This window comes from Rhinoderma darwinii, chromosome 2 (assembly GCF_050947455.1).
Source record: "Rhinoderma darwinii isolate aRhiDar2 chromosome 2, aRhiDar2.hap1, whole genome shotgun sequence".
NCBI classification, from domain to species: Eukaryota; Metazoa; Chordata; class Amphibia; order Anura; family Rhinodermatidae; genus Rhinoderma; species Rhinoderma darwinii.
The window spans coordinates 452,374,538-452,397,777 of NC_134688.1; the positions used below are offsets into that span (position 1 = coordinate 452,374,538).

At 43.5% G+C, this 23,240-nt stretch overlaps 1 protein-coding gene and 1 long non-coding RNA gene across 2 annotated transcripts in view; one reads left to right on the forward strand and one right to left on the reverse strand.

Moving 5' to 3' along the window:
- Positions 1 to 19,634, reverse strand: part of CYYR1 (cysteine and tyrosine rich 1) — a 77,014-nt gene extending 57,380 nt beyond the window's left edge. Inside the window, exons 1-2 of the mRNA XM_075850928.1 lie at positions 19,541 to 19,634; positions 12,011 to 12,457 (exon numbers count right to left, since the gene is read on the reverse strand). Of these exons, the coding sequence (XP_075707043.1) occupies positions 12,011 to 12,080 (70 nt within the window). The 5' untranslated portion in view covers positions 12,081 to 12,457; positions 19,541 to 19,634. The remainder of the gene's footprint in view (positions 1 to 12,010; positions 12,458 to 19,540) is intronic.
- Positions 1 to 23,240, forward strand: part of LOC142741568 (uncharacterized) — a 459,428-nt gene that overhangs the window by 63,047 nt on the left and 373,141 nt on the right. The gene's annotated exons all lie outside the window — the stretch shown is intronic.

Below are 23,240 nucleotides of genomic sequence, written 5' to 3' on the forward strand. Positions count from 1 at the left end.
TCAAAACCTCCCTTGTAGCACTGGATGACAGAACGGAGCAGCCGTGTTCTCCGGTGGCCTGTGGAAAAGCGGTGGCGAATCTCGACTTTTGTTCCATTGTGGTAGAATGAGGAAAGCTTGTTAATTATTTCACAATTTAGTTACATGAGGCAAAAAAGGTTAATTGAAAATGTCTGTATTATATGATGGGAGATAGCGCTTCAGGAGCCTGAAAGGAACAGATCATTTTCTTAATGGATCTAACTTTTAATTAATGTGATTTTTTTTTTCTGCATTATACATCACATAGTTATCTACTTGCACAGCTCAAACTTGGTCAACTAGAAAGACAGTAGACATGGGAACCATAACCTCAGCCCCTGGGGTTCCCTGAAATTCGGTCAGGGTTCACCTGAAAGCAGCTGCAAGAGTTGTCATTTTTACAGTAAGGCTAGAAAACTAATTTCAGTCAGCCTTACAGGGGGTTTCAGGGACTTTGATATTGAAGATCTTTACTTTTAACAGGACAATAATATCAGATTAGCGGGAGACCGGCTCCCGGAAACCCCACCAATCAGATCAAAATAGGTCTAGTACAGAATGAAGTGGTTTGCTCTATAAAGTTTATAGAGCAAACTGCTTTATTCTGTATTAGACCTATTCTGATCTGATATATTGTTTTTGATATAATGCCCTGATGCTCTGCCCTTACCCCTAATCCTTTTTCCCTCCCACCCTTCCGCATGTTTTTGCTGTGCGCAGACACTGTCCAATCAGCTACGGACAGTGTGAGAGCGGCTTGTGATGTGTGATCTCTCTAGCGATATAACACAGTCTTGTCGTTCTGCAGAGAGCGTGCGCGCGTGATCTGCAGAACGACAAGACTGTGTGATCTCGCGAGAGAGAACACACATCACAAGCCGCTCTCACACTGTCCGTAGCTGTTTGGACAGTGTCAGAGTGAAAAGTAACACATCCCCTTGCCATTTAGAAATAAAGAAACACCCCATTGACAGTTCAGGGGGTTATTTACATATCGGGTGCCAAATATAATGGCACCGATATCTAAATAACAGAGGAGGATAGAATTTTTTTTTAAAGTGAGACTGGGTTTGTGCAGCACTGGGTGTATCCCACATCAATAGGAGAAAATGATCACGGCACTCTCTGTTGGATCTATTATTGAATCCAAGTGATTTTTATTTGACAATACAATTAATCATGCGTTTTCCAAAGTGGTACAAATAGATGTAGACTTAAAGAGAACCTAATAGGCAGTCTATTACATAGCAGCACCGCCTATTACATTCTGCACTCAGCTGCACATGTAGGGGCAGGAGAAAGGTTCTCTTTAAGTCTACATCTATTTGTACCACTTTTGTAAAACGCATGATTAATTGTATTTTCAAATAAAAATCACTTGGATTCAATAATTGATCCAACAGAGAGTGCCGTGATCCTTTTCTCCTATTGATGTGGGATAAACCCTTTCTCTGGCATGTCAGAAACCTTCCCCTGAGTGCAACCCATATTCTATACAATGATCTGATCAGTCAGTAGGCAACCATGAGCTGAGTCCTCACCAATGTATGGCAAAGCAATTGATCTCGATGGAGTTAGGTACCAGACGTGTAATAATACATACCGCCCAACTTTAAGTATTGGAAAGAGGGACAACCTATACAGCGCGCAAAGCTATTTTTTTTTACATTAATTCATGCCTTTAACCCTACCCAATCCCTGTCAATACAAAATCAATTCAGCCCACACAGTATAATGCTCTATAGTGCCATGCCACAGTTTAATGAACCCATAGTGCCTTTCCACAGTATTATACGCCCATATTGCCCCCTTAGTACCTCCTAAATATAATAAAATAAATTCTCAGCTAACCGCATTCCCACGATGAATGAAGGATATCTCTTTGCAGGTCTCCTCCGGTCTGAGCTCTGTGTGGCTAGAGGCAGACAGGCACGATGACGTCACTGTATCGCGCCTGTCTGGGCAAAGCTGCTCACAGCATGGAGGCGCAGGACGCAGATACAGTTAAAACTGGGACATGCTGCCTGCCTCTCGGGACAATTGGATACTGCCTGGAATCCAGGATTGTCTTGCTGGATCCGGGAGAGATGGAAGGCATAAATAAGACTGTTCAAATCAATGACCTTGCCTCTTCAATGTCCAACAAACCGTAAAGGGATTCAGTTTTAATACCAAGCACTGTGACCCAGAATGGTCATTTAAAGCTTGACTCCAATGCAAAATATAAAAGATAAATCATGACAAATCATTTATAGTACTGGACTCTTCATGTAGGGCAGAGATACCTTTTTGGCCCCTTCAGCTTCCAGGGCCGAGGTGTGATCTCAACCTTTGCACACCCAATAGTTATGTACCGGATGTGACCCAATTTATTATGTGGATCAGTGTTGGTAGCAGCTCGTAAAGCGCAACTGTACCCCCAATGACAGATTTTTTTGTAAAATTCCTCTTTAAATAAATGACTATAGTAAAATATCGACAACGTGTTGTTTTCTGTCAGCTGTGTGAATTGCACATTTAAGGTGTTGAGTCTGAACACTTGTCACCTCTTCCAGAATAAAACCTGAAGCTGGAAATACTGACTCTGTTGCCAGGAGAGCTCCTCAGTTCTATCTTTGTACTTGGAGAAGTTTAGGAGGAAGTACAAAGGGAAGATACCAGTGATGAGCAAACCTCACACAATTTATGGTCACATTTGTCATATGCTGAATGGTTTAAACTACTTTTATGTTCAGGCGCCTTCATAGTCAGGATATTTTTTTTAATTATATTCTGAGAATATGTTGCATATGCATAAGCGGGCTAACAGAACTTTAACAGTCCACTGGTAGGGGAAACTTATATTGGTACATAAATATGGCGGACACTGATGGTGTTGCAAAACTAAACTTTACTGTAGATTTACTTCTCATAGAGAGGCAGAAGTCATGCAACTTTTCACATGCAATGAACACAATCTCTGTTAGCGAAGAATTTAATATAATGATTGGCGGTGATGACTTCCCCCTTTGCCTACACAACAGGCCCATTTCAGCGGCTTCTGCCCCTCTTGCAACTTGGCTTCCAGCAGGCATCAGCAGCTTCCATTCCGCTTGGCAACTAAGCTCACAATAAGGATTCCCAGCATTTTTTGCCCCACTTAACAATTTGGCAATGCTCGCTTTAAGCCCTGCAGATCCAGTCGGCCGGCAACTGCAGTCATTTCAGTTATTCAGGAACAACAGACCCTCTCCAAATTTTGTGGCACACTCATTACAGTGGCAAAATCACCCCCTTTTCACTGGGTAATGTCGAACAACTTTCTTTTTAGGTACCAACACCTATTTATCATCTCGTGAGGTCCCACCTACCAGACACGCGACTACGTACTTGCACCTGCGCATTTCAGAGGTTTTTATGCTACGGTGCCTCAGACCTACCACAATATGGTGGCCAGGAATGACTTTACCTGAACCCATAATGGTCACTAAACAAGGAGGTCATCTTCTTAATCAAAATAATGCCAAAGAAAACCATTACCACCCATCACACCAAAACACACACAAATACACAGACACAATTTGGGGATGGGTTTCACCCCTCTTCCACACACTTACACACTGGGCTACAGCGCTGGGGGGGGGGGGCATGCATCTTGCTCTCAATTTGCTTCTTGTGAAGAAGTGTTAGTGATGTTTATACATACTCCAATATGCTGAAATCCAAAATTGCTTTAACGTCCTAGAAACACATCATACACACATGCTGGGACGGGTGTAGGGCAGTATATAGGGCAGGTGCCCCTGGACCACCTACACTTTGGGGGCCTAGGGGATCTTCAACAAAGCGGTTTTTTTTATACGGTTGTTAAAAAAAACTTAATGGGAGAACTGGTTATGCTATGGGTTCAAGGGAGCCTTTGTCATTCATCTATGTTTATTATGGGGCCAAGCATTTTCTAATTAAGCTCCTAGCAGTCACTAGTTGTCATATACACTGTTAACCTTTCTGACCCTCACCTCTCCGGATATCTCCAATGGGTGACTGCTATAGTTCTGAGACAGTGGGCTTACAAATACTAGGCACAGTGACCTCACCATTAAAAGAGGTCCACCTATTTTAAGATGTACAAACCAGTGAAAATTGGTACTGTACTTCCCAAATAGGTACACTTGGAGGGTCTGATATATGATAGGCTCCACTCTCATTAATTCAAACATTTGGGTTTACAGTTGCATATATGTTTGGATCTCTCTGAATGAAAAAAAACTAAATAAGCTTAACTTTCTCTTAAAAAAATAAAATTATATATATATATATATATATATATATATATATATATATATATATATATATATATATAGAGAGAGAGAGAGAGCGTATACTTCTGACGTGGGGAACAAAAGTAGTGTGAACATAACCTAAGCGTATACTAATGACTTATCAAACTCTGGTGGCACATTATTTTACGTTAGTGAGTCTGAAGGACCATCAACAAATATTTACAGCGGAACACTAGGATTTTTACCAGAAATTCCCTTTAAAGGGAAAGTGTCGCTAGAAAAAAATGTATTTTTTTTTAGTTAAACAATTAGTGTGTAGGTGATTAAACATTGTTCTAATTTTTTTAATTTTTTTCACGAGTCAGGAAATATTATAAATTAGATTCTAATTTATAATATTTCCCAGCGCTGGTCACTAGATGGAGCAATTCCCAAAATTGCAGCATTGCATGTGGTAAAGCAACCACATTGCTTTATGCTGCAAAATTTGAGAAAACTCACTCGCTCTAGTGAGCTCTCAGAATCCCCCCTCCTTTATCCTGGCTAGTGCCGGGAGAAACGAGTGGATTGAACGGTCAAACCTCCTACACTGTGTGTCGCCATTTTTTGAGCTAACACACAGTGTAGTAGGTTAACATACAGTAGTAAACACACAGTAAAACACGTACATACACAGACCTAACTTACCTGCTCCTGCCGCCGCCGCTCCCTCCGGTCCATCCGCTCCGTCTGCTACCGCCGCTCCAAGTGCACAAGTCCGGAAGCCGCGACCGGAAGTAGTAATCTTACTGTCCGGCCGCGACTTCCGGTCCACAGGAAAATGGCGCCGGACGTCGCACAGTTCAACTTGGACTGTGTGGGAGCGGCGCATGCGCCGTTCCCACACAGACGGCGTACAGCATAGTGGATGGAACGGGCCCCGTTTGCATTCACTATGGGACTGTATGTGCCGTATTCCATGTCTGTATGTGTCGTTAATCGACACATACAGAAATGGAAAAAAAAATGGCAGCCCCCATAGGGAAGAAAAAGTGAAAAAATAAAAAAAAGTAAAACACAAACACACAAATATATAAAAAAATGTTTAATAACACACTAAAGTCAAATTGATCTAATAAAAATTTTTTTCGTGACACTGGTCCTTTAATAATCATGATGATTGGGGTCACTAACCGATGAAAAAAATTGGTTCAGATTGGAGTTGGAGGCCATTTTTTTTACACTGAAGAAACCATAAGAGATAAAATAGGGCAACTATACTAACAAACCCTTTACAATTCAAATAGCTTACTATGTAATCAAGAACAAAAATGTTATACTCTTGGAGAAGATGAAAGATTTCCTGATGCATAAAGATGTCCTGTCCCTCCTCAATCCCACTGACCTTAATTTGCACTTGATTTATAGAGAAACAAAGCAGCTCCTATTTGCATTTCCATTACTCTCCGTACATTTACATATTAAGAGAGCCAATTAGTTTGCTAAATGTGATACAAAATATTCTGTCAAGTGCAAATGACTGACCACAAAGGCTGGTTACCCTTGTGAGATGCCCCTCATGTAATGACATGTATATGAACAGTGGAGGACTACAGCTTCTGGAGACCAAACTCATTGATGTGGCCACCAAGCTCCTCTACATGACCACACAATATATGTTTTATATTTCAGTATGGATTTAGACCTGAGAGACATAGAAAACGCTCTGACAGTGACCATACTGGAGAGACATCATAGTCAACGTAAATGCATATTTTACAATAATTCATACTCCATTGACAATCTGCTAACACAATACTAGATGCCAGATAACAAACTCGGAAAAGTTGTGTTAGAAAGTCAGTAATTTTTCCACATAGTACTATGGAAACAGGTTGAACGTTTGTGATTTTAAACTAAGGAAATTATATAAAGTGGGGCTGTCATTAACACCCAGATATCCACAACCCTTTTCCCCACCCTTGATGACCATCGTACTGTCCTGCCATGATTTTAGTGAATGTCTAACAAAAAAATCTAATATACTAATTGTAAATAATAGATAATATGCATTGGTCAACTGTGCCATTTACAAATATCGCACCCCCTGGTGCTGATCACTCCATCACATCCACCCTCTTAGGACCGGATGGATTGGCACTTGTTCCTGACCCTTCCCATCCAGTGTAGGAGAGATGAACAGTGAGCTGGTTCTCTATTTTTAAGAGGCACACGCTGTCCATGCTCAAGAAAAGGAATCATATCTGGTGTAGATTTCCACTGTAATTTACGCCTATTTCTGACATAAATTATAGTAAAGGTGTCGGGCCATGGATGGCACTGCCCACTTTTTTTAAAAGTGGCAGAAAAAAGTCGCAACATTTTTGAGCAAAAAAAGGCTCGTTTTTGCACAAATTGCGGCTTTTCTACACATAGAGTTTCAACCCCCCCCCCCCCCCGATGTCTTTAGGTAAATAATGGGTCCTCCCATTAAAATGCACATTCATCTCAACCAAATCTACATATTAATTCTATAGAGGGTAATCGGGAAGAAAAGAGGATCAGCCAGAAAATCAAGTGGGTGAGTATCTGTGTATTGGTGCTACCCTGAAATCCCCATCATTTCACCTATAGCAAGGGTTCCCTACAACTGTTAAATTGATAGGACTAGTTCAGTGCTACTTTGGGGTTGTATAGAGCTAAGAAGTACAATGAGCCCATCTGCTGAAAGTGTTGAGGTATCAAAGTGATCCTACTGCTTTAGATCCAAAAGTATTAAGCATAAGTATGGTAGGTAAGGACATGTGTATGCACCATAGGAGGACTCCTTAGATACCTTTACACCAGTGTTCCCGAACCTAAGCTTTCCAGCTGTTGCAAAACCACAACTCCCAGCTTCTCCTGACCAGACAGTCACAAGCTGCTAGGGCATGGTGGGAGTTGTAGTTTTGAAACAGATGGAGAGCCCAATGTTGGTGTACCACTGCTGTACACAATAGAGCTTATAATAAAAACTAGCACATCCAATCAGCTTACAACATAGCTCAAGATTTCCATGAAAAAAGTCCAGGACCAGAACAAGGCTGGTGGGGGGCTCCTGGGCAACTAAAATTGTTGGGGCTCAACTCCCTGTACCAGTGTCTCATAATGTGTGGCTAAGTTACTCTGGATATAAACATTATATAATTGTAGGCAGGTCCTACAATCTTCGGTGTGATTGACGCCCCTAGGTGGTGGAGGCCCCTGGGCAATTGCCCTTTTTGACAAACTATAAAATTAAACTCATCTGGCAGGAACTGGAGGAAATAAGGATTTAGAGGCGTTAGATACAAACATTTCACAGGAAATGATCCTTGACATCTCCATCCACAACGTAAGAGATGTGACTGTGAGTATTGACCTTCCGGCCTGTTTCCTGTGCAGGAGCTCTGAAAATAATCCCCTAACAGTTCACATAACCAGATGTAAGAAATTCTCTATCTGAAACTACAGGGACAACTTAGCATTATTGAAAGCAGCTCCGTACCCATCTATAATAAAAAGAAGAGCTCGAGGAACATCACCACATCTTCAAATCAATCCCTAATACACATTTATCATGCGGTTTTAACCGCTGGCAGCTTGTTAGAAATTTGATGACTGATCTCTGATGTTTTCTATTAAAGGCGTTCTACGTTTTGGACAATCCCTATTTTTTGGGCGGGTCCCTTGACTATAAGCTGAACACAAAGTGTCCCCGTGCTGGGGCCCCCAGTGATCGATATGTGTGGAAACCGGTCAGTAAGTGTTCAATTTCCCTGCAGTGCCTCCACAGGGGAAACTCAGCATTATACCGTTATCATTCATATCAATGGGCGGTCTGTGTAATGCAGGACAGGGCAGATCCTCCAGAGCGAGAGATGCTCTTTGTAACCGCTCTCCGCTCTGGCCAAGAGATGACGATCCTGAAGAGGGGACCCCCTCGATTTATTCAGAATTCCCTAATAGGGTAAATGAACATGGGTATTCTAAACTAGACCTGAATATGTTTAAAGGGGTTGTCCACTACTGGACAACTGATGACCTATCCACCGGATAGGTCATTAGTATACGATCGGTGGGTGCCTGACACCTGGACCCTGCACCAATTAGCTGCTGCGGCTACAGGAAGCAGATGGCTCTGGTCACAGAATAGCGGCCGAGCTGCAGTACTGCAGCTCTGCTCCTATTTAAGTTAGCAGCACAGCCGCTATGTAATGTATGGAGACAACGGCTTCCAGCTCCGTACATTGCATACTTTGCAATGACATCTGGTGCCCATACGCAGCCGAAGCAGCTGATCGGTGCGGGGTCCAGGTGTCAGACCCCCACCTATCGTATACTGATGACCTACCAGGTGGATAGGACATCAGTTGTCCGGTACTGGACAACCCTATAAGAAAACTGCCTCGTGCTCATAACTGCCTCAAGACCAATATAGTAGAATGAAAGTTTAGATTACTGCCTCATGTCATGAGTTTGATGACCTCTGCATAGATCATGGATGGAAAAAACATACTATTAAAAGGTTCTCCTACAGTAGCCATTCATGGCATCTCCACAGGATATTAGGAAAAGGGGTTCCCTTGACCTCTGCTCCCCCCAGGTAGGGTGTAAAGCTAGGATTGTATGGAGAGGTAGACGCACACATGTACGGCTCTCTCCATCCAAGTCCATGGGATTTGTGGAAACAGCTGCAATAGTAGACATTTATGAAATATCTTGTGAATATGCCATAAGTGTCTAATGTTGGAAAACAATTGAATTTCCATAGGAAACATTGTTCAAATTGTGAGAAATATCATTTTATTGGTGCCAGTTTTCCGGCAAGCTTTTCATTATTATGAAATAATAAGAACACTTTAAAAAAAAAATGTAACTTCCAAGGCATATGGCATAAATGTCTGATAGATGTGGGTCCCAGTTTTTGTCATCTGACCCCATCTGACTGTCACCAATTCTGGAGATAATCACATGTCCCAGAGCTGGAACTCGCAGCTTTCAGATATTTATGGTAAATCCCATAATTATGCCAAACTCTTCAAGCTTCTGGCATGGCGACCATTGAAATCAATGGGCAACCATATAATTTATGGTTACACAAAGCCCTCCAGAGCGAGAAATGTTCTCTGGTTTCCAATCTGTCTAACAGTGGAGAAATCCTCGGGAACCCCAATCTATGACTTCCATAACAGGACAGGGTTGTTTGGATAGGACAACCCCTTTAATTTTCATCCAAGGCTACATTCACACAAGCGTATGAGATTCACACGCGTGAAAAAACGTGCGTGAATCTGGTCCATGTGTGTTGCGCATGCATCAGTATGCTTTGCGAGTGGCACGCGTTATTCACGCACTTGCAAAGCACGTCTTTTTTTTCAATTGAATTGCGTCCGTGTGCGATGCGTGGTTTTCACGCACCCATTGTCTTCAATGGGCGCGTAGGTGCATGAAAACGCACACCAATATAGGACATGCAGTGAGTTTCATGCAGTGGACTCTCGATGCATGAAAACTCACACATGTGTGAACGGCCCCATTGAGATCAATGGGTCCGTGTGCTGTGCGTGATTTCCCTGCGCAGCACATGGACGTTATTCACGTTCGTGTGAATGGGCCCTAAGAGGTTTCATTAAAGAGCAAGTTCAATGAGGAAATGGTCTTTCTAGCCGGGTGGTCAGGCCTCATATGCTGGATACTGGGGACTTCGACTAATAAGCCACTCTTTCTTGGCAAGAGTATTTAGATTAAGGGCTAGGCCCACAAAATGAATCTTTACCCAGGGTGAAGCAGACTGTATATATACCTGTCTCCAGTCAATACAGATACCATTTTGTACTGTGTATACAGCCAAACGCTCTACCAGCTGGCTCTACAATCGGTGTGCCAGTATGAGTACCGGTGTGAAGTTCCTGTAGCCTGCCTATATACTTGTTCTCGATCTGATATTAGATAAGGTAGCAGTCTTAAGAAATATGTCTCAAACTTTTGTAAAAATAAGCCCATGAATAAAGTAAAATTCCTTTAATTAGATATCCGAAAATCCAAAAAGTTTAATAATCCAGAAACAGAAGACTGAGCTGAGAGAAGAACCAATGTGGAAGTTTCTTAAACGAAAAAAAAAGTTATAAAAATTACACTAGCGAATAAGATGGTTCACACCTCAATTTGTATGTACGTCCAGCGTATGCACCAGGTGATACTCCCGGCACATATGCGGAATGGGTCCATCAACACCTGTGGACCCAACTAATTCCAAAAAAGTTTGCTTGTGCCATCTGTCGGGCAGGTAGATGTAATTTTTTTTTTTTTTTACGATATTGTGTGTGTGAGTGAGCCACCACAAAAACAATGTATATCGCATTGTATGTTTTTTTTTAATATGGGTCCTACGTATGAATTTATATGCTACTGTATGTTATACTTCAGAGCTTTACGTTCGGCGCATATGTTGGGAGATTTCCTCGGCGTATAAGCAATGTGATCGTTGCCTATATGGGCTTATTTTCCTAAAGGGGTATTCCCAAAATCATAAATTATCACCTATCCACAGGATAGGTGATCATTTTCTGATCGACCCCCACAGATTGTTAGAACAAGGGTCCCGAACCCCCAGATCCTCCTCATTCCTCCTCAGGAGCTTGAACGTAATGGTGGTCGAGCATGCGCCCAATGTCAGTCCCATAAACGTTGAATAGAGCAGATGCTCGACTTCCGCTCCGTTCAATGTCGAGGATCTAGGGGTTTGGAACAACCACTCTCACGATGGGTGGAGGTCCCAGCAGGACACCAAGGGATCAGAAAATTGTCACTAATCCTGTGGATAGATGATAATTTATGATTTTGTGAATACCTTTTTTATGGTCCTCTACCTGTACAAGTGACACTTATATACTTTTATATGTCCAACTGATAATCCAGAATATCTAATTATCTAAATGCTGATCTCAGGGACCAGCACTATATTGACTAAATAGAGAGAAACAGTACGGTACATGGAGAGTACAATTTGTTCGCTCTATCTGAGCTTTATTTACTGCCCCTAGAGGACCCCTTTAGCCAACCAAACCTGTACTTATCTAAACTCCCTAGAAATCCTATATCAAAAGTCTAGAAGTCTTGAATGTAAATTTCGGAGGTCACAAAACTTAACTAAGAACTCATAACTGCAACTGAATTGTCATATCTCTATATTTCCTAGTCCTGCATAAGTCCCTTATGTAGCTACTCCGCCTACAGATGTAGCAGAGCCGAATTTGTCATTTAACTCTGTGTGGCCTACTACTTTGTGCATTGCGCTAACTCTTTAAATTAATATAATGGAGTTGGTTCACTTATAAAACCACAGAGAGTTGTGCCAAATGACAAACTCATCTTCTGTACATCTGTATTGCATCCCTGCCCTCATCTGGTATAGACAGGAATGTCTAATGAATGGGCTCTTCACATGGATAGCAGATGTTTAAAATCCATGATCCTCTTCCCTATTTATTATGAAAGCACAAATCACAAATGTAGCAGAGCTAAGTTTGTGTGAGGCCGAAGAGCTGAGTTTTTTTCATTAATAACATATAAACCTATTACATTATTTGAACTCAGAAAGTTATCACAATGCACAAACAATGTAAACCTAAAGGTATAGGTGACAAATTCAGCTCTGCTACATCTGTAAAGTCATCAACAATGTTAATTAAGAAGTAACAATTGAAGCACTGGTGCTGGGGACTGACCTGTGCTGATAGCTGAGAGCAGTAGCGCTGTCCGGAGACTCGTGTGGCTGGATGCCCTAGTTATGTCCATCCAAACTTTAGGGGTAGCGAATTTCTCTGGGGATGAGGGCACGGTGAGCAAATCCAGGCTGGAGTCAACTTCATATAATTCAGAAGAAACTATATCACTTGTCTAGATGTGATTGTGTCCTTGTCATCAGCAGCCGCCTTCACACAAAGCTGTGAAGCTGCTATGTCCCCCCTACAGATTTTCTTTGTGTGTGTGTGAGAATTCCCTACTCCTTCCTCTTGTATCCCGATAGCTTTTCCTGATGCTTCCATTCTCAGATTTCACAATTCTGCTTGGTGGGTGGCAAGTGTTTTTTGTTTTTTTTCCTTTCCTTTAAAGATACAGCTCTGTGTGAGATATCCTCCAGGCGTCTCCGTCTATAGAGTTAATAACATTTCCTTATCTCCTAAAAAAATATTGTATACAAATAAAGTTTTTAATTTAATTTTATCTTAAGCCAACTGGTCAAAAAAGTTTGATAACGAAATAAAGAAATGTAATAAAAAAAAAAAAAGTTTTACAAATTTTTGATATTAAAGTTTTACATTTTTTTAATTCCATTTTTATTTTTTGCATTTTTTTCAATGTTATATCAACGTTCATATATTGGAATACAACACGGAGGTTAACAATTTTATCTTTGTAACCAATTCTGTGAAAAGTATTTATACCCTTCCAGATGTTCTCCCTCCTAAATATTAATACAAAATAATAGCAAAAAAAGGAGCAGACTAGGCCTCTTGGTCTTTTTTTTATTTTATGTTTCTATAGTTGTCACAATGACTGATAAAACAGAATTTCATATTAGATACAGGAAACCCAAGTAAACACATAGCACACTTTTTAATTTATTACCTCATAACTGCTTGCACCCCCTTTAGCAGTAACGAAAATTTTCCTATAATTTGATAGAAAAAAAAACCTAAAATAGACAGCATCCAAAGCCAAAGTCCGATCTCGCATTCGTGGTGCAAGTCAGAAAGAGAAGGTCCATCCAACTGGCCCCAGCACAATATCCACCAACAGAGGAATAGACTGCACTCCCGTCTTGATGCAAAAACGTATGATAACTTTAATCCGGTCGTGTAACGTTTCATGACCGGATTAGCGTTATACCTTTCTGAATCAAGATGTGAGTGCTGTCCATTACTCTGTTGGTGGAAAGAATTTGATATCAGTCACTGTTAGGGTATGTTCACACACACTAATTACGGACGTAATTCGGGCGTTTTTGCCCCGAATTACGTCCGAAAAATGCGGCTTGAAAGCGTTGACAAACATCTGCCCATTGAAAGCAATGAGCTGACGTTTGTCTTTTCACACGAGGCGTATATTTACGCGTCACTGTCAAATGACGGCGCGTAAATAGACGCCCGCATCAAAGAAGTGACCTGTCACTTCTTGGGGCGTAATTGGAGCCGTTATTCATTGACTCAAATGAAAAGCAGTGCCAATTACGTCCGTAATGGACGCGGCGTTCAAGCGCCTGCACATGCCGTTACGGCTGAAATTACGGGGAAGTTTTCCCGCTCTGCCCGGACTCCGGAGCAGAGCCGATACTAGCGCTCTGCCCGGGACTCCGCTCTGGGGAAGACCCTGACACACTGTCCATATATGGACAGCGATGTCAGGGAATTCCACAGAGTCCCGGAGCAGAGCCTATACTAGAGCTCTGCACGGGACTCCTCTCTGGGGAAGACCCTGACACACTGTCCATATATGGGCAGCGATGTCAGGGAATTCCACAGAGTCCCGGAGCAGAGCCGATACTAGCGCTCTGCCCGGGACTCCGCTCTGGGGAAGACCCTGACACACTGTCCATATATGGACAGCGATGTCAGGGAATTCCACAGAGTCCCGGAGCAGAGCCGATACTAGCGCTCTGCCCGGGACTCCGCTCTGGGGAAGACCCTGACACACTGTCCATATATGGGCAGCGATGTCAGGGAATTCCACAGAGTCCCGGAGAAGAGCCTGTACTAGCGCTCTGCTCGGGACTCCGCTCTGGGGAAGACCCTGACACACTGTCCATATATGGGTAGCGATGTCAGGGAATTCCACAGAGTCCCGGAGCAGAGCCGATACTAGCGCTCTGCCCGGGACTCCTCTCTGGGGAAGACCCTGACACACTGTCCATATATGGGCAGCGATGTCAGGGAATTCCACAGAGTCCCGGAACAGAGCCGATACTAGCCCTCTGCCCGGGACTCCTCTCTGGGGAAGACCCTGACACACTGTCCATATATGGGCAGCGATGTCAGGGAATTCCACAGAGTCCCGGAGCAGAGCCGATACTAGCGCTCTGCCCGGGACTCCTCTCTGGGGAAGACCCTGACACACTGTCCATAAGCCTCGAATTACGCCTGAAAACACGGCTCCAATACGTCGGCAAACATCTGCCCATTCATTTCAATGGGTTTGCCGATGTACTGTGCCGATGACCTGTAACTTTACTGTCAAAAGACGGCGCGTAAAATAACAGCCTCGTCAGGGAAGTGCAGGACACTTCTTGGGACGTAATTAGAGCCGTTTTTCATTGAATCCAATGAAGAACAGCTCCAAATTACGTCCTTAATGGACGCCCCGCAAAACGCGAGTACGAGCAATTACGTCTGAAATTCAGGAGCTGTTTTCTCCTGAAAACAGCTCCGTAATTTCAGACGTAAATGCAGTTATCGTGTGCACATACCCTTAGGATTTATGTTTTGTAGTCATGATGAACTTCTATTTGGTAAAAATAATGTCTCAAATATACATTTATCTGTTGTAAGGATTCCAAATACTATACAAGGGGTAAATACTATGGAGGCAGCCAATACAAGTATTTTAGGAGTCCATGGAGAGTTTGCAGCTCAGGTTGGCTGTTCCCGACTCCACGTGGAAGGTGTGAACCTGCTCTGGACTCCCTACAGGTGGCAATATGTTATCAAACAAGGATGGGCATGTGCCCCTGACATGAGATCACTAGATTATTGCGCTACTGCTATCATTTGACCAAGATGGTTAGATGAAGATGCAGCTTGAATGGCCGATGTGTTGGAGAGCATGCAAAAATACACAATCCAAAACATCGGAGCATAAGTAATGCACCACTACACGGTATACCAGGGCATATGGTTGAGTTTCGGCAGAGGCGTAGCTAGGTTCTCCTACACCCGGGGCAAAGATTCAGATTGGCGCCCCCCCCAATTTATTTCCAAACATCTCCTTCCCCCTCGCCATGTTTTCTTTCCCTACCAATCAATGAGGTGTAATTTTTTTTCAAAATTTTTTTAATGTAACTCGAGTATAAAAGCATTTCTACATTTTATAAGCGATGTAGTTCTATAATGTAATTAACATAAAAATAAATTAAAAGAAAATAAATTAAAGAGGCCACACACAGCCCCCTGTAGATAGCGCCACACAGCCCCCTTGTAGATAGTGCCACACACAGCCCGCTGCCCCTTTGTAAATAGCGCCACACCCCCCTTGTAAATAGTGCCACATTCCCCCCCTTTAAATAGCGCCACACTCCCCCCCCTTGTAAATAGCGCCACACTCCCCCCCTTGTACTTAGCGCCACATTGTGAACAGAGCGGTGAGTGGTAGCCTACCGCTACCACTCTCCACTCTGCCTGGTGTGACTTACCGGAGGAGCCGAGGAGGTCATTCTGCGCAGGCAGCGGCGGAGTTCCTTCTGACTAGGGTCGGTGACAGCCAGGGCCTGCCTTCGCTTGGATGGCGCCCTGTGTGGGAATCTCTATTGCCGCCCCCAACACAAACCAAAAATTAACCACATATATAGACACGCTGGAACATATATACTGTACATACATAAAGACAGATATTTAGACATACAGGTAAAAATATACATACACACATCAGGAATATATACAAACAGGTAAATATATAGAGGTACAGACACATATATACACACACACACACACACACACACACACACACACACCAGCAGATAAATACACAGTCAGGAACATATACAAATACATAAAAGGCACAAATATACAAGCACAAAGACACATTCACAAACAGACCCATATATACGCACACAGGCACATATGAACACAGCACAGATAATGTAGTAGATGTTACATGCAGTCCTATGTAACAACACAGATAACAACAGTGATAACTCTCTGAGTACAGATAATGTAGCAGATGTTACCTGCAGTCCTATGTAACACCACAGATAACACAGTGATAACTCTCCCAGTACAGATAATGTAGTAGATGTTACCTGCAGTCCTATGTAACACCACAGATAACACAGTGATAACTCTCTGAGTACAGATAATGAAGTAGATGTTACCTGCAGTCCTATGTAACACCACAGATAACACACAGTGATAACTCTGAGTACAGATAATGTAGTAGCTGTTACCTGCAGTCCTATGTAACACCACAGATAACACAGTGATAACTCTGAGTACAGATAATGTAGATGTTACCTGCAGTCCTATGTATCACCACAGATAACACACAGTGATAACTCTCTGATTACAGATAATGTAGTAGCTGTTGCCTGCAGTCCTATGTAACATCACAGAAAACACAGTGAGAACTCTCTGAGTACAGGTAATGTAGTAGATGTAAGAGACAAACACATGCAGAGACACAGACAGACACACACACACACACACACACTGTAACATATACACATACAAACACAGAGACACACTGTATTCACACTACACACACATACACACACACACACACACACACACACTGACACACACACATACACACACAGACACTCACCATGTCTCCTTGCTCACAGGTCAGGACGGGCTGTGGGCGGAGCTTCCTCTCTGCTTCTCGGCATGTGTAACCGCAAAGCTGGAAGGCTGCAGCACGGGAGTGGACCTGTCCCCTGACCTGAGTCTCATCTGACCTCATGTCACTGATGTGTGGTCAGGTGACAAGTCAGGTGACTGGACTGGTCCACTCCCTGGCCGTCACAGACCCCAGTCAGAACGCCGTAATTTCCTGGCTCTTCCTAAAGCTGCTGCAGGTGTCCGACATACGGGGCGCCTGTCAGCAGCGATCAGCTGCTCTTCGGCGCCCCCCCTTCCCTACCACCGGGTTGTGCCCGGGGCACATGCCCCGCCTGCCCCCCCCCCCTAGCCCCTGGTTTCGGCAAGGTATAAAGATAAGTGAAAAAAATAATTTATTTAGAAATGGCATATTGGTATTTAAAAAATAATTAGATTAAAATATATATAGTTTTTTAGTAGAGCAGTTCTCTCCACCTGATGGGTTATGGGGCAACTGTGACTTTCAAAGGGGTTTCATGGCCCAGACCTTCCCCAGTAACCTGAATACATAGTGTAATTGTTGAAGATAAACAGAGCTCCTGAACTACATATAGCCCACTCTTGAGCAGACCTTCGCGGATTTAAAGCAGTTATTGACCCCCTGCTCAAAATACCTCCCATCATTCATGAGACATTACCACTCTTGGTTAAAGCTCTTGGGAGTAGATGATTAGTACGTCAATGAAATGCACAATATCTCCATAACCTCAGGACCTTACAGGGAGTTTTTAAAGTAGCATAATGCTCTCCATGTAGCGTTTTTGGTGCATTTTATTCACATTGACTGCAATGATTAAAAAAATAAAAAAGTAAAATAAAAAATGTACTGAAAAACCCATTGTGATGTATTTACTATACTGTATATAATGAAAACAGTTTTAAGCAGTTCTGGTGCATTTTTGTCATTTTTCTTTGAGCTAACAATACATCCTGAAGTGATGAAAAGTAAAAAGAAAAGACAAGGTGCCTATGAACATTAGACGAAACATGGTTGAACCCATCGATTTTGGCAGACGTGCTAATTTGTTTAGGGGCCACTATGTAATTCTCCCCCAATGACAGATGTTGGGGAAAGATGGTTCGGGCATATTGGATTTTGTCATGCCCAATAATTCCTTAGGGAGATAAGCTTCTGGCAGGGGCTTATTTCCCAGGAGGAAAACCTGTCCTCCAAACGAGCATTTGGCCGACAAGTCTGTTGGTAAACCAGAGTATTTTGCAACCAGAGAAAGGCCTATGCAGCATATGATCACGTCTGTCAAATCTGCCTCCCCAGCTTCACCTCATCAACAACTGGGGACTGTCTTACCAGTGAGGCCCATCTTACAGTTTGAGGCCCCATGTACATGACAATGCCTGTAATCACAGTTCATGAATACAGGCACGGCCGGCCGCTGACAGCCACCCACATTTGCGGGTTGTGCTCCCATATAAAATATGGGAGCACGGTCCAAAAAAGGAAAAAAAAATGACATGTCCTATCTTTTGAGAAGCCTTTCTATGGCACTGACACCTTCCCGTAAATATACGGGAAGGTGTCCGTCAGCCATAGAACTGAATGCGTCCGTAATTACGTACCGCAATTACGGTCCGTAATTACGGATGAAATCTACGGTCGTGTGCACGGGGCCTTAGAGCGCCCATCTAGAGCGGTAAGCCGCCGAGTACTCAATATAGCAGCGCTACATATGCATTATATTTTGCATCGATCCAGTCCCCAGCACGGCTCAGTGCCCGACGAAGGTCTTATCGACCGAAACGTCGACGTCGCACATGTAGCCTCTGGCATCCATCCAATAAAGATATATATTTTTGTAACACAAGCAAGGTGTGCCGACTACAAATTCTTAACCTATACCCGGGTTGGGACCCTACCTCGAGCACCCAAAGAAACCAGTGCCATCTGAACACAACCATATATGGGGCCTTAGAGGCACAGGTCTAGCGTGTGGCTGAAACTTCATGAAAAGCAAATCACCATATAAGAAGTGGACCGAGAAAGGGCACAAGTGGTACACAACCCTTTCCAGGCAAGGGGATCTGATACTGACCGTCCCGCAAGAGGAATGGCGCAGTAGCGAAACACAGAAGGTTTTTTTTTCAACCAAACTTAAAAGTTTACTTATTTCTCTTGTGCAAATCCTGATTTTTACAATATATACAGTTCAAAATGTGCAGTGGAACACCCGGAGTGGTACAGTACTTGGTTGCATGGCTGAGAAGGCCTGGCGGCTGCAGTTGAGGTGTGTCTAGTATCCGCTGGACTTCTCCACTGCATTTACTGTCTCTGCAATTAGGTAGCTATTGCACTCTCTGCATTAGTTCACTGCCTCTCCTGCAGTCTCAGACCTTTCTGTCAGTCCCCCTTGATTTGGGAATCACACGACACCCTTCCTGCGGTCGTGGCCCGATTCGAGTTCTAACCCGTGCAGCTATTGCCTCCACCTGTCTTTCTCAGCAGAAGCTGCAACACACTTAGTTTTAACAACACCTGGTGGGAAACCCACCCGTTTTATATACTACTGGGCTCCTCCCCTTCCACGTGATAGTACGGACTAATCCCCCACCGACTGTAGATCCACAGGGTTTCCTAGTCTAGCCCTACTAATTTCACCAAAATAACATGACGCATGAGGATGAATGTTTTTCCGCCACCATGTTACTAACCGTCTGTCTGAAATACAGGGAATCATACAGTAATTGGCAACATCAGTAAAGAATAAATTCACAACGTCCCCAACATATCCCCAACACATCCTTCTTCATCCTGAAAAGAAACAAATTTGTACAGGGTGCAGTATTAATAGACAACATCTAAACTTGTAAACAACACGGCAGCCTTTTTGGTCAGTCTACTCCCGGGCACACCTTAAGTTCTGTGCAGACAGTGAGCCCATAGGGAATGCTGGGAAACTTTAGCTTTAAATTCTGCAGAACTGTCAATGCAGAATACTTAAAGGGGTATTCCGATTACAACAAGTTACCCCCTATCTGTAGGGTAGGGGGTAACTTTCTGATCGGTGGGTATCCAACAGCTGAGACCCCGACCGTTTATGAGGATGGGGGTCTCAAACCCCTCGTTTGAACCGAACGGCAGGTCGCTCATTCGCACTGCCGCTCCATTCATTGTCTGTGGGAGCGCCGGAGAAAGCCAAACGCTGTACTCTGCTATTTCCGGAGCTGCCATAGAGAATGAATGGAGCTGCAGTGCGCATGAGTGAACTGCCGCTCGGTTCAAACGAGGGGTTCAGGACCCCCGTTCTCGTAAACAGTGGAGGTCCCAGCTGTCGGACACCCACCGATCAGCAAGTTACCCCCTACTCTACGGATAGGGGGTAACTTGTTGTAACTGGAATACCCCTTTAAGTAACTAAACATAGATTACATCCTAGGAGTATCTACCATAGAGGCTGGCCATTCGGCTTCTATGGGCCTCGGCCCAGTGCTGATTTGTCCTATTTCCCTTTGCAACTGGGTAGGACGACTTGTACAAATCTCCCCTCTCTAGCAGAACTGCATTGTCAGCAAGCACTATGATCATTAAAATTACACGGAGGGGGAAACAAACATCAGATCCTTTGGTCCTTGATGGCAAAACATATGCACAATAATGAAGTCCAATTTTAATTTTTGATATTGGGACATTGTCTTTTTTGTGTGTCACTGCTTTTATCTTTATGTAAACTGTACAAGGGAGACCAAATGTGGACATGGGCTTTGAGAGAAACTTTATTTGGTGTATTTTACAGCTCGATTTACGGTTTTGCTTCTAACCTTCGATCATACCACCCAACCGTTCCGGATTCAGCTGGACAGTCCTGGTTTCCAGACGTTGTTTCGCTGTCCTGGGCTGTCCTGATCTGGTCTCATGATGCAGATACAGTTGAGGTCAATGGTAAAGCAGAAAGCTCCCTGCTTCACCATTCACTATGTAATGCCGGCCGTGAGCTGCTTGGCACAGATAGATGTGATGCAGTGATGTCATCGCGCCTGTCTGCACCAAGCCACTCATAGCACAGAGGAGAAGGATCTCCACTCGTGATTGGAATGAGGCTAGGTGAGTATTTTATTTTTTTTATTAGGCACTATTGGGGCATTATACTGTATGGGGCAGATGCGAGGACACTATGCTGTATGGGGGCAGCCATGGGGCTTTATACTGTGGTGAGGTACCTTGAGAGCATGATACTGTGTGGGCTGAACTAGGTGTGTATTGGAGGGGATTGGGCAGAGTTCAAAGCGTGGCTTAACAGGGAAAAAATTTGGGATGTATGCTTCAATTACTAGTCATAGTAGTGTAAATGTGCATGCACATCATATATATATATTGGGCGAAGACGTGGTGTCTGAGGCACAGTTGAGGTTTTTTTTTACTCAGCTGCTTTTCTCTCTTTTACCAAATACAACCAAACTCTATGATACGCGCCAAATCTAATTTCTCTCCTTCTTTCCAATTCCTTATTATTATTTCATTTAGACGATAAAAGCAACAACAACAACAACAACAACAACAAGAGGTAAGTGTTACTGGACGTGGTGGACAATCGAGTTGGAGCATAGGATTTTCGGGTGGGAGTGGTCGAGTGGTGGATATTCGAGTTGGAGCGTAGGATTTTTGAGTGGGAGTAGTCGAGTGGTGGATAAGAGCGGGAGGGGGGAAAGCCAGAGGTGGTGAAGTGGAGGAAAACTCGAAGAGGCTAATAAATGCCCAAAGAGGCTAATAAAAGCCAGAAGAGCCGAAAAAACGCCCAAAGAGGCATAACCACCTTAGATGGCGTAACTGCTCTAAGGAGTGGAACAACCTTATAAGGCTTTTTTTCTTAGGTTTCAAATTTTGGTAATTCGGTTTTAAAATACTCTTATATTTTTTTCTAATATTTTTAAAAAATCCTTATCATCATTCCTTTTGCTAGAAATCCTGTGTAACGGGTTTTCTATACTAGTATACTTATATTATATATCACACAGCACATATTTGGTTAGCGGTATGCCTCTGGGTGTAGCTCATGAACTGCAGTCTTGCCTTTGCAACAGAGGAAAATTTCTATCACGAGTTAGGCAAGAGCTGTGTCAACTAGAAATGTGTTTTGGGCTGGGTTCACACGTGGCGGAATTTCACTTAAATTCTGCTGCGGACACTCCGCAGCGTTAATCCGCAGCGGAGCCATTTCTGCATTGACTTCCACTTCTATTTAGAAGTGTTCGTTTAGACGATGCGTAACATTCCGCTGCGGAGCATAGGCTGCGGAGCGGAATTTGGTGTCCGCAGCATGCTCTGTCTGTTGTGAAGCAGTGGCGGACTCATGGCGGAATTTCTCCATTGACTTCAATGGAGATTCTAAGTTCCGCAATGAAGTCCGCAGCTGTCATGCACATGTTATGTGTGCTGCGGATGCGTCTTGCTTTTTTGCCATGACATTTCTTCATTCTGGCTGGACCTATGTATTTCTAGGTCTACAGCCAGACTGAGGAAGTCAATGGGGCTCCCGTAATGACGGGAGCGTTGCTAGGAGATGTCTGTAAATAGTCACTGTCCAGGGTGCTGAAAGAGTTAAGCGATCGGCAGTAACTGTTTCTGCACCCTGGACAGTGACTACCGATCCCAATATACAGCAACCTGTAAAAAAATATAAGTTCATACTTACCGAGAACTCCCTGCTTCTGTCTCCAGTCCGGCCTCCCAGGATGACGTTTCAGTCTAAGTGACGGCTGCAGCCAATCACAGGCCAAGCACAGGCTGCAGCGGTCACATGGACTGGCGCGTCATCCAGGGAGGTCGGGCTGGATGCCGAAAGAGGGACGCTTCACCAAGACAACGGCCGGTAAGTATGAAATTCGTTTACTTTCACTAGGGAAAGTGCTGTCCCTTCTCTCTATCCTGCACTGATAGGGAGAAGGGAAGCACTTTTCCCGCAGTCCGCAGCAGCTAGTCCGCATCAATTTACTGCACATTTTGTGCAGATCCGCAGCAGAATCTGCAACGCAGATTCTGTGCGGCATTGATGCGGACAGTTGCGGACGAAATCCGCCACGTGTGGTCATGCCCTTGGGCTGAAAACTTGCAGATACTCCCAAGTTAGAAATAGGAATAAAAATTTGTTTTGATTTCCCAAAGCGGTTTTAGCATTAAAATTAATGGGATACTTAATCTGAGATATGGATAAGTGTTTCTGTGATCATTTTTCAACAAGTGATTGCTTGCAGCGCTGGTTCTGTACAACAGAGGAGTTAACATTCAGAACACAGACATCGCACAAAGAAGAAATGACTACTGTTTGTGGCAATAATTGTCTATTAACCCCTCGCCACCGTAGCAATTTTTCATTCTTTTAATTGCGTTTTTTCCTCCCGCTTTCCAAAAGCCAGA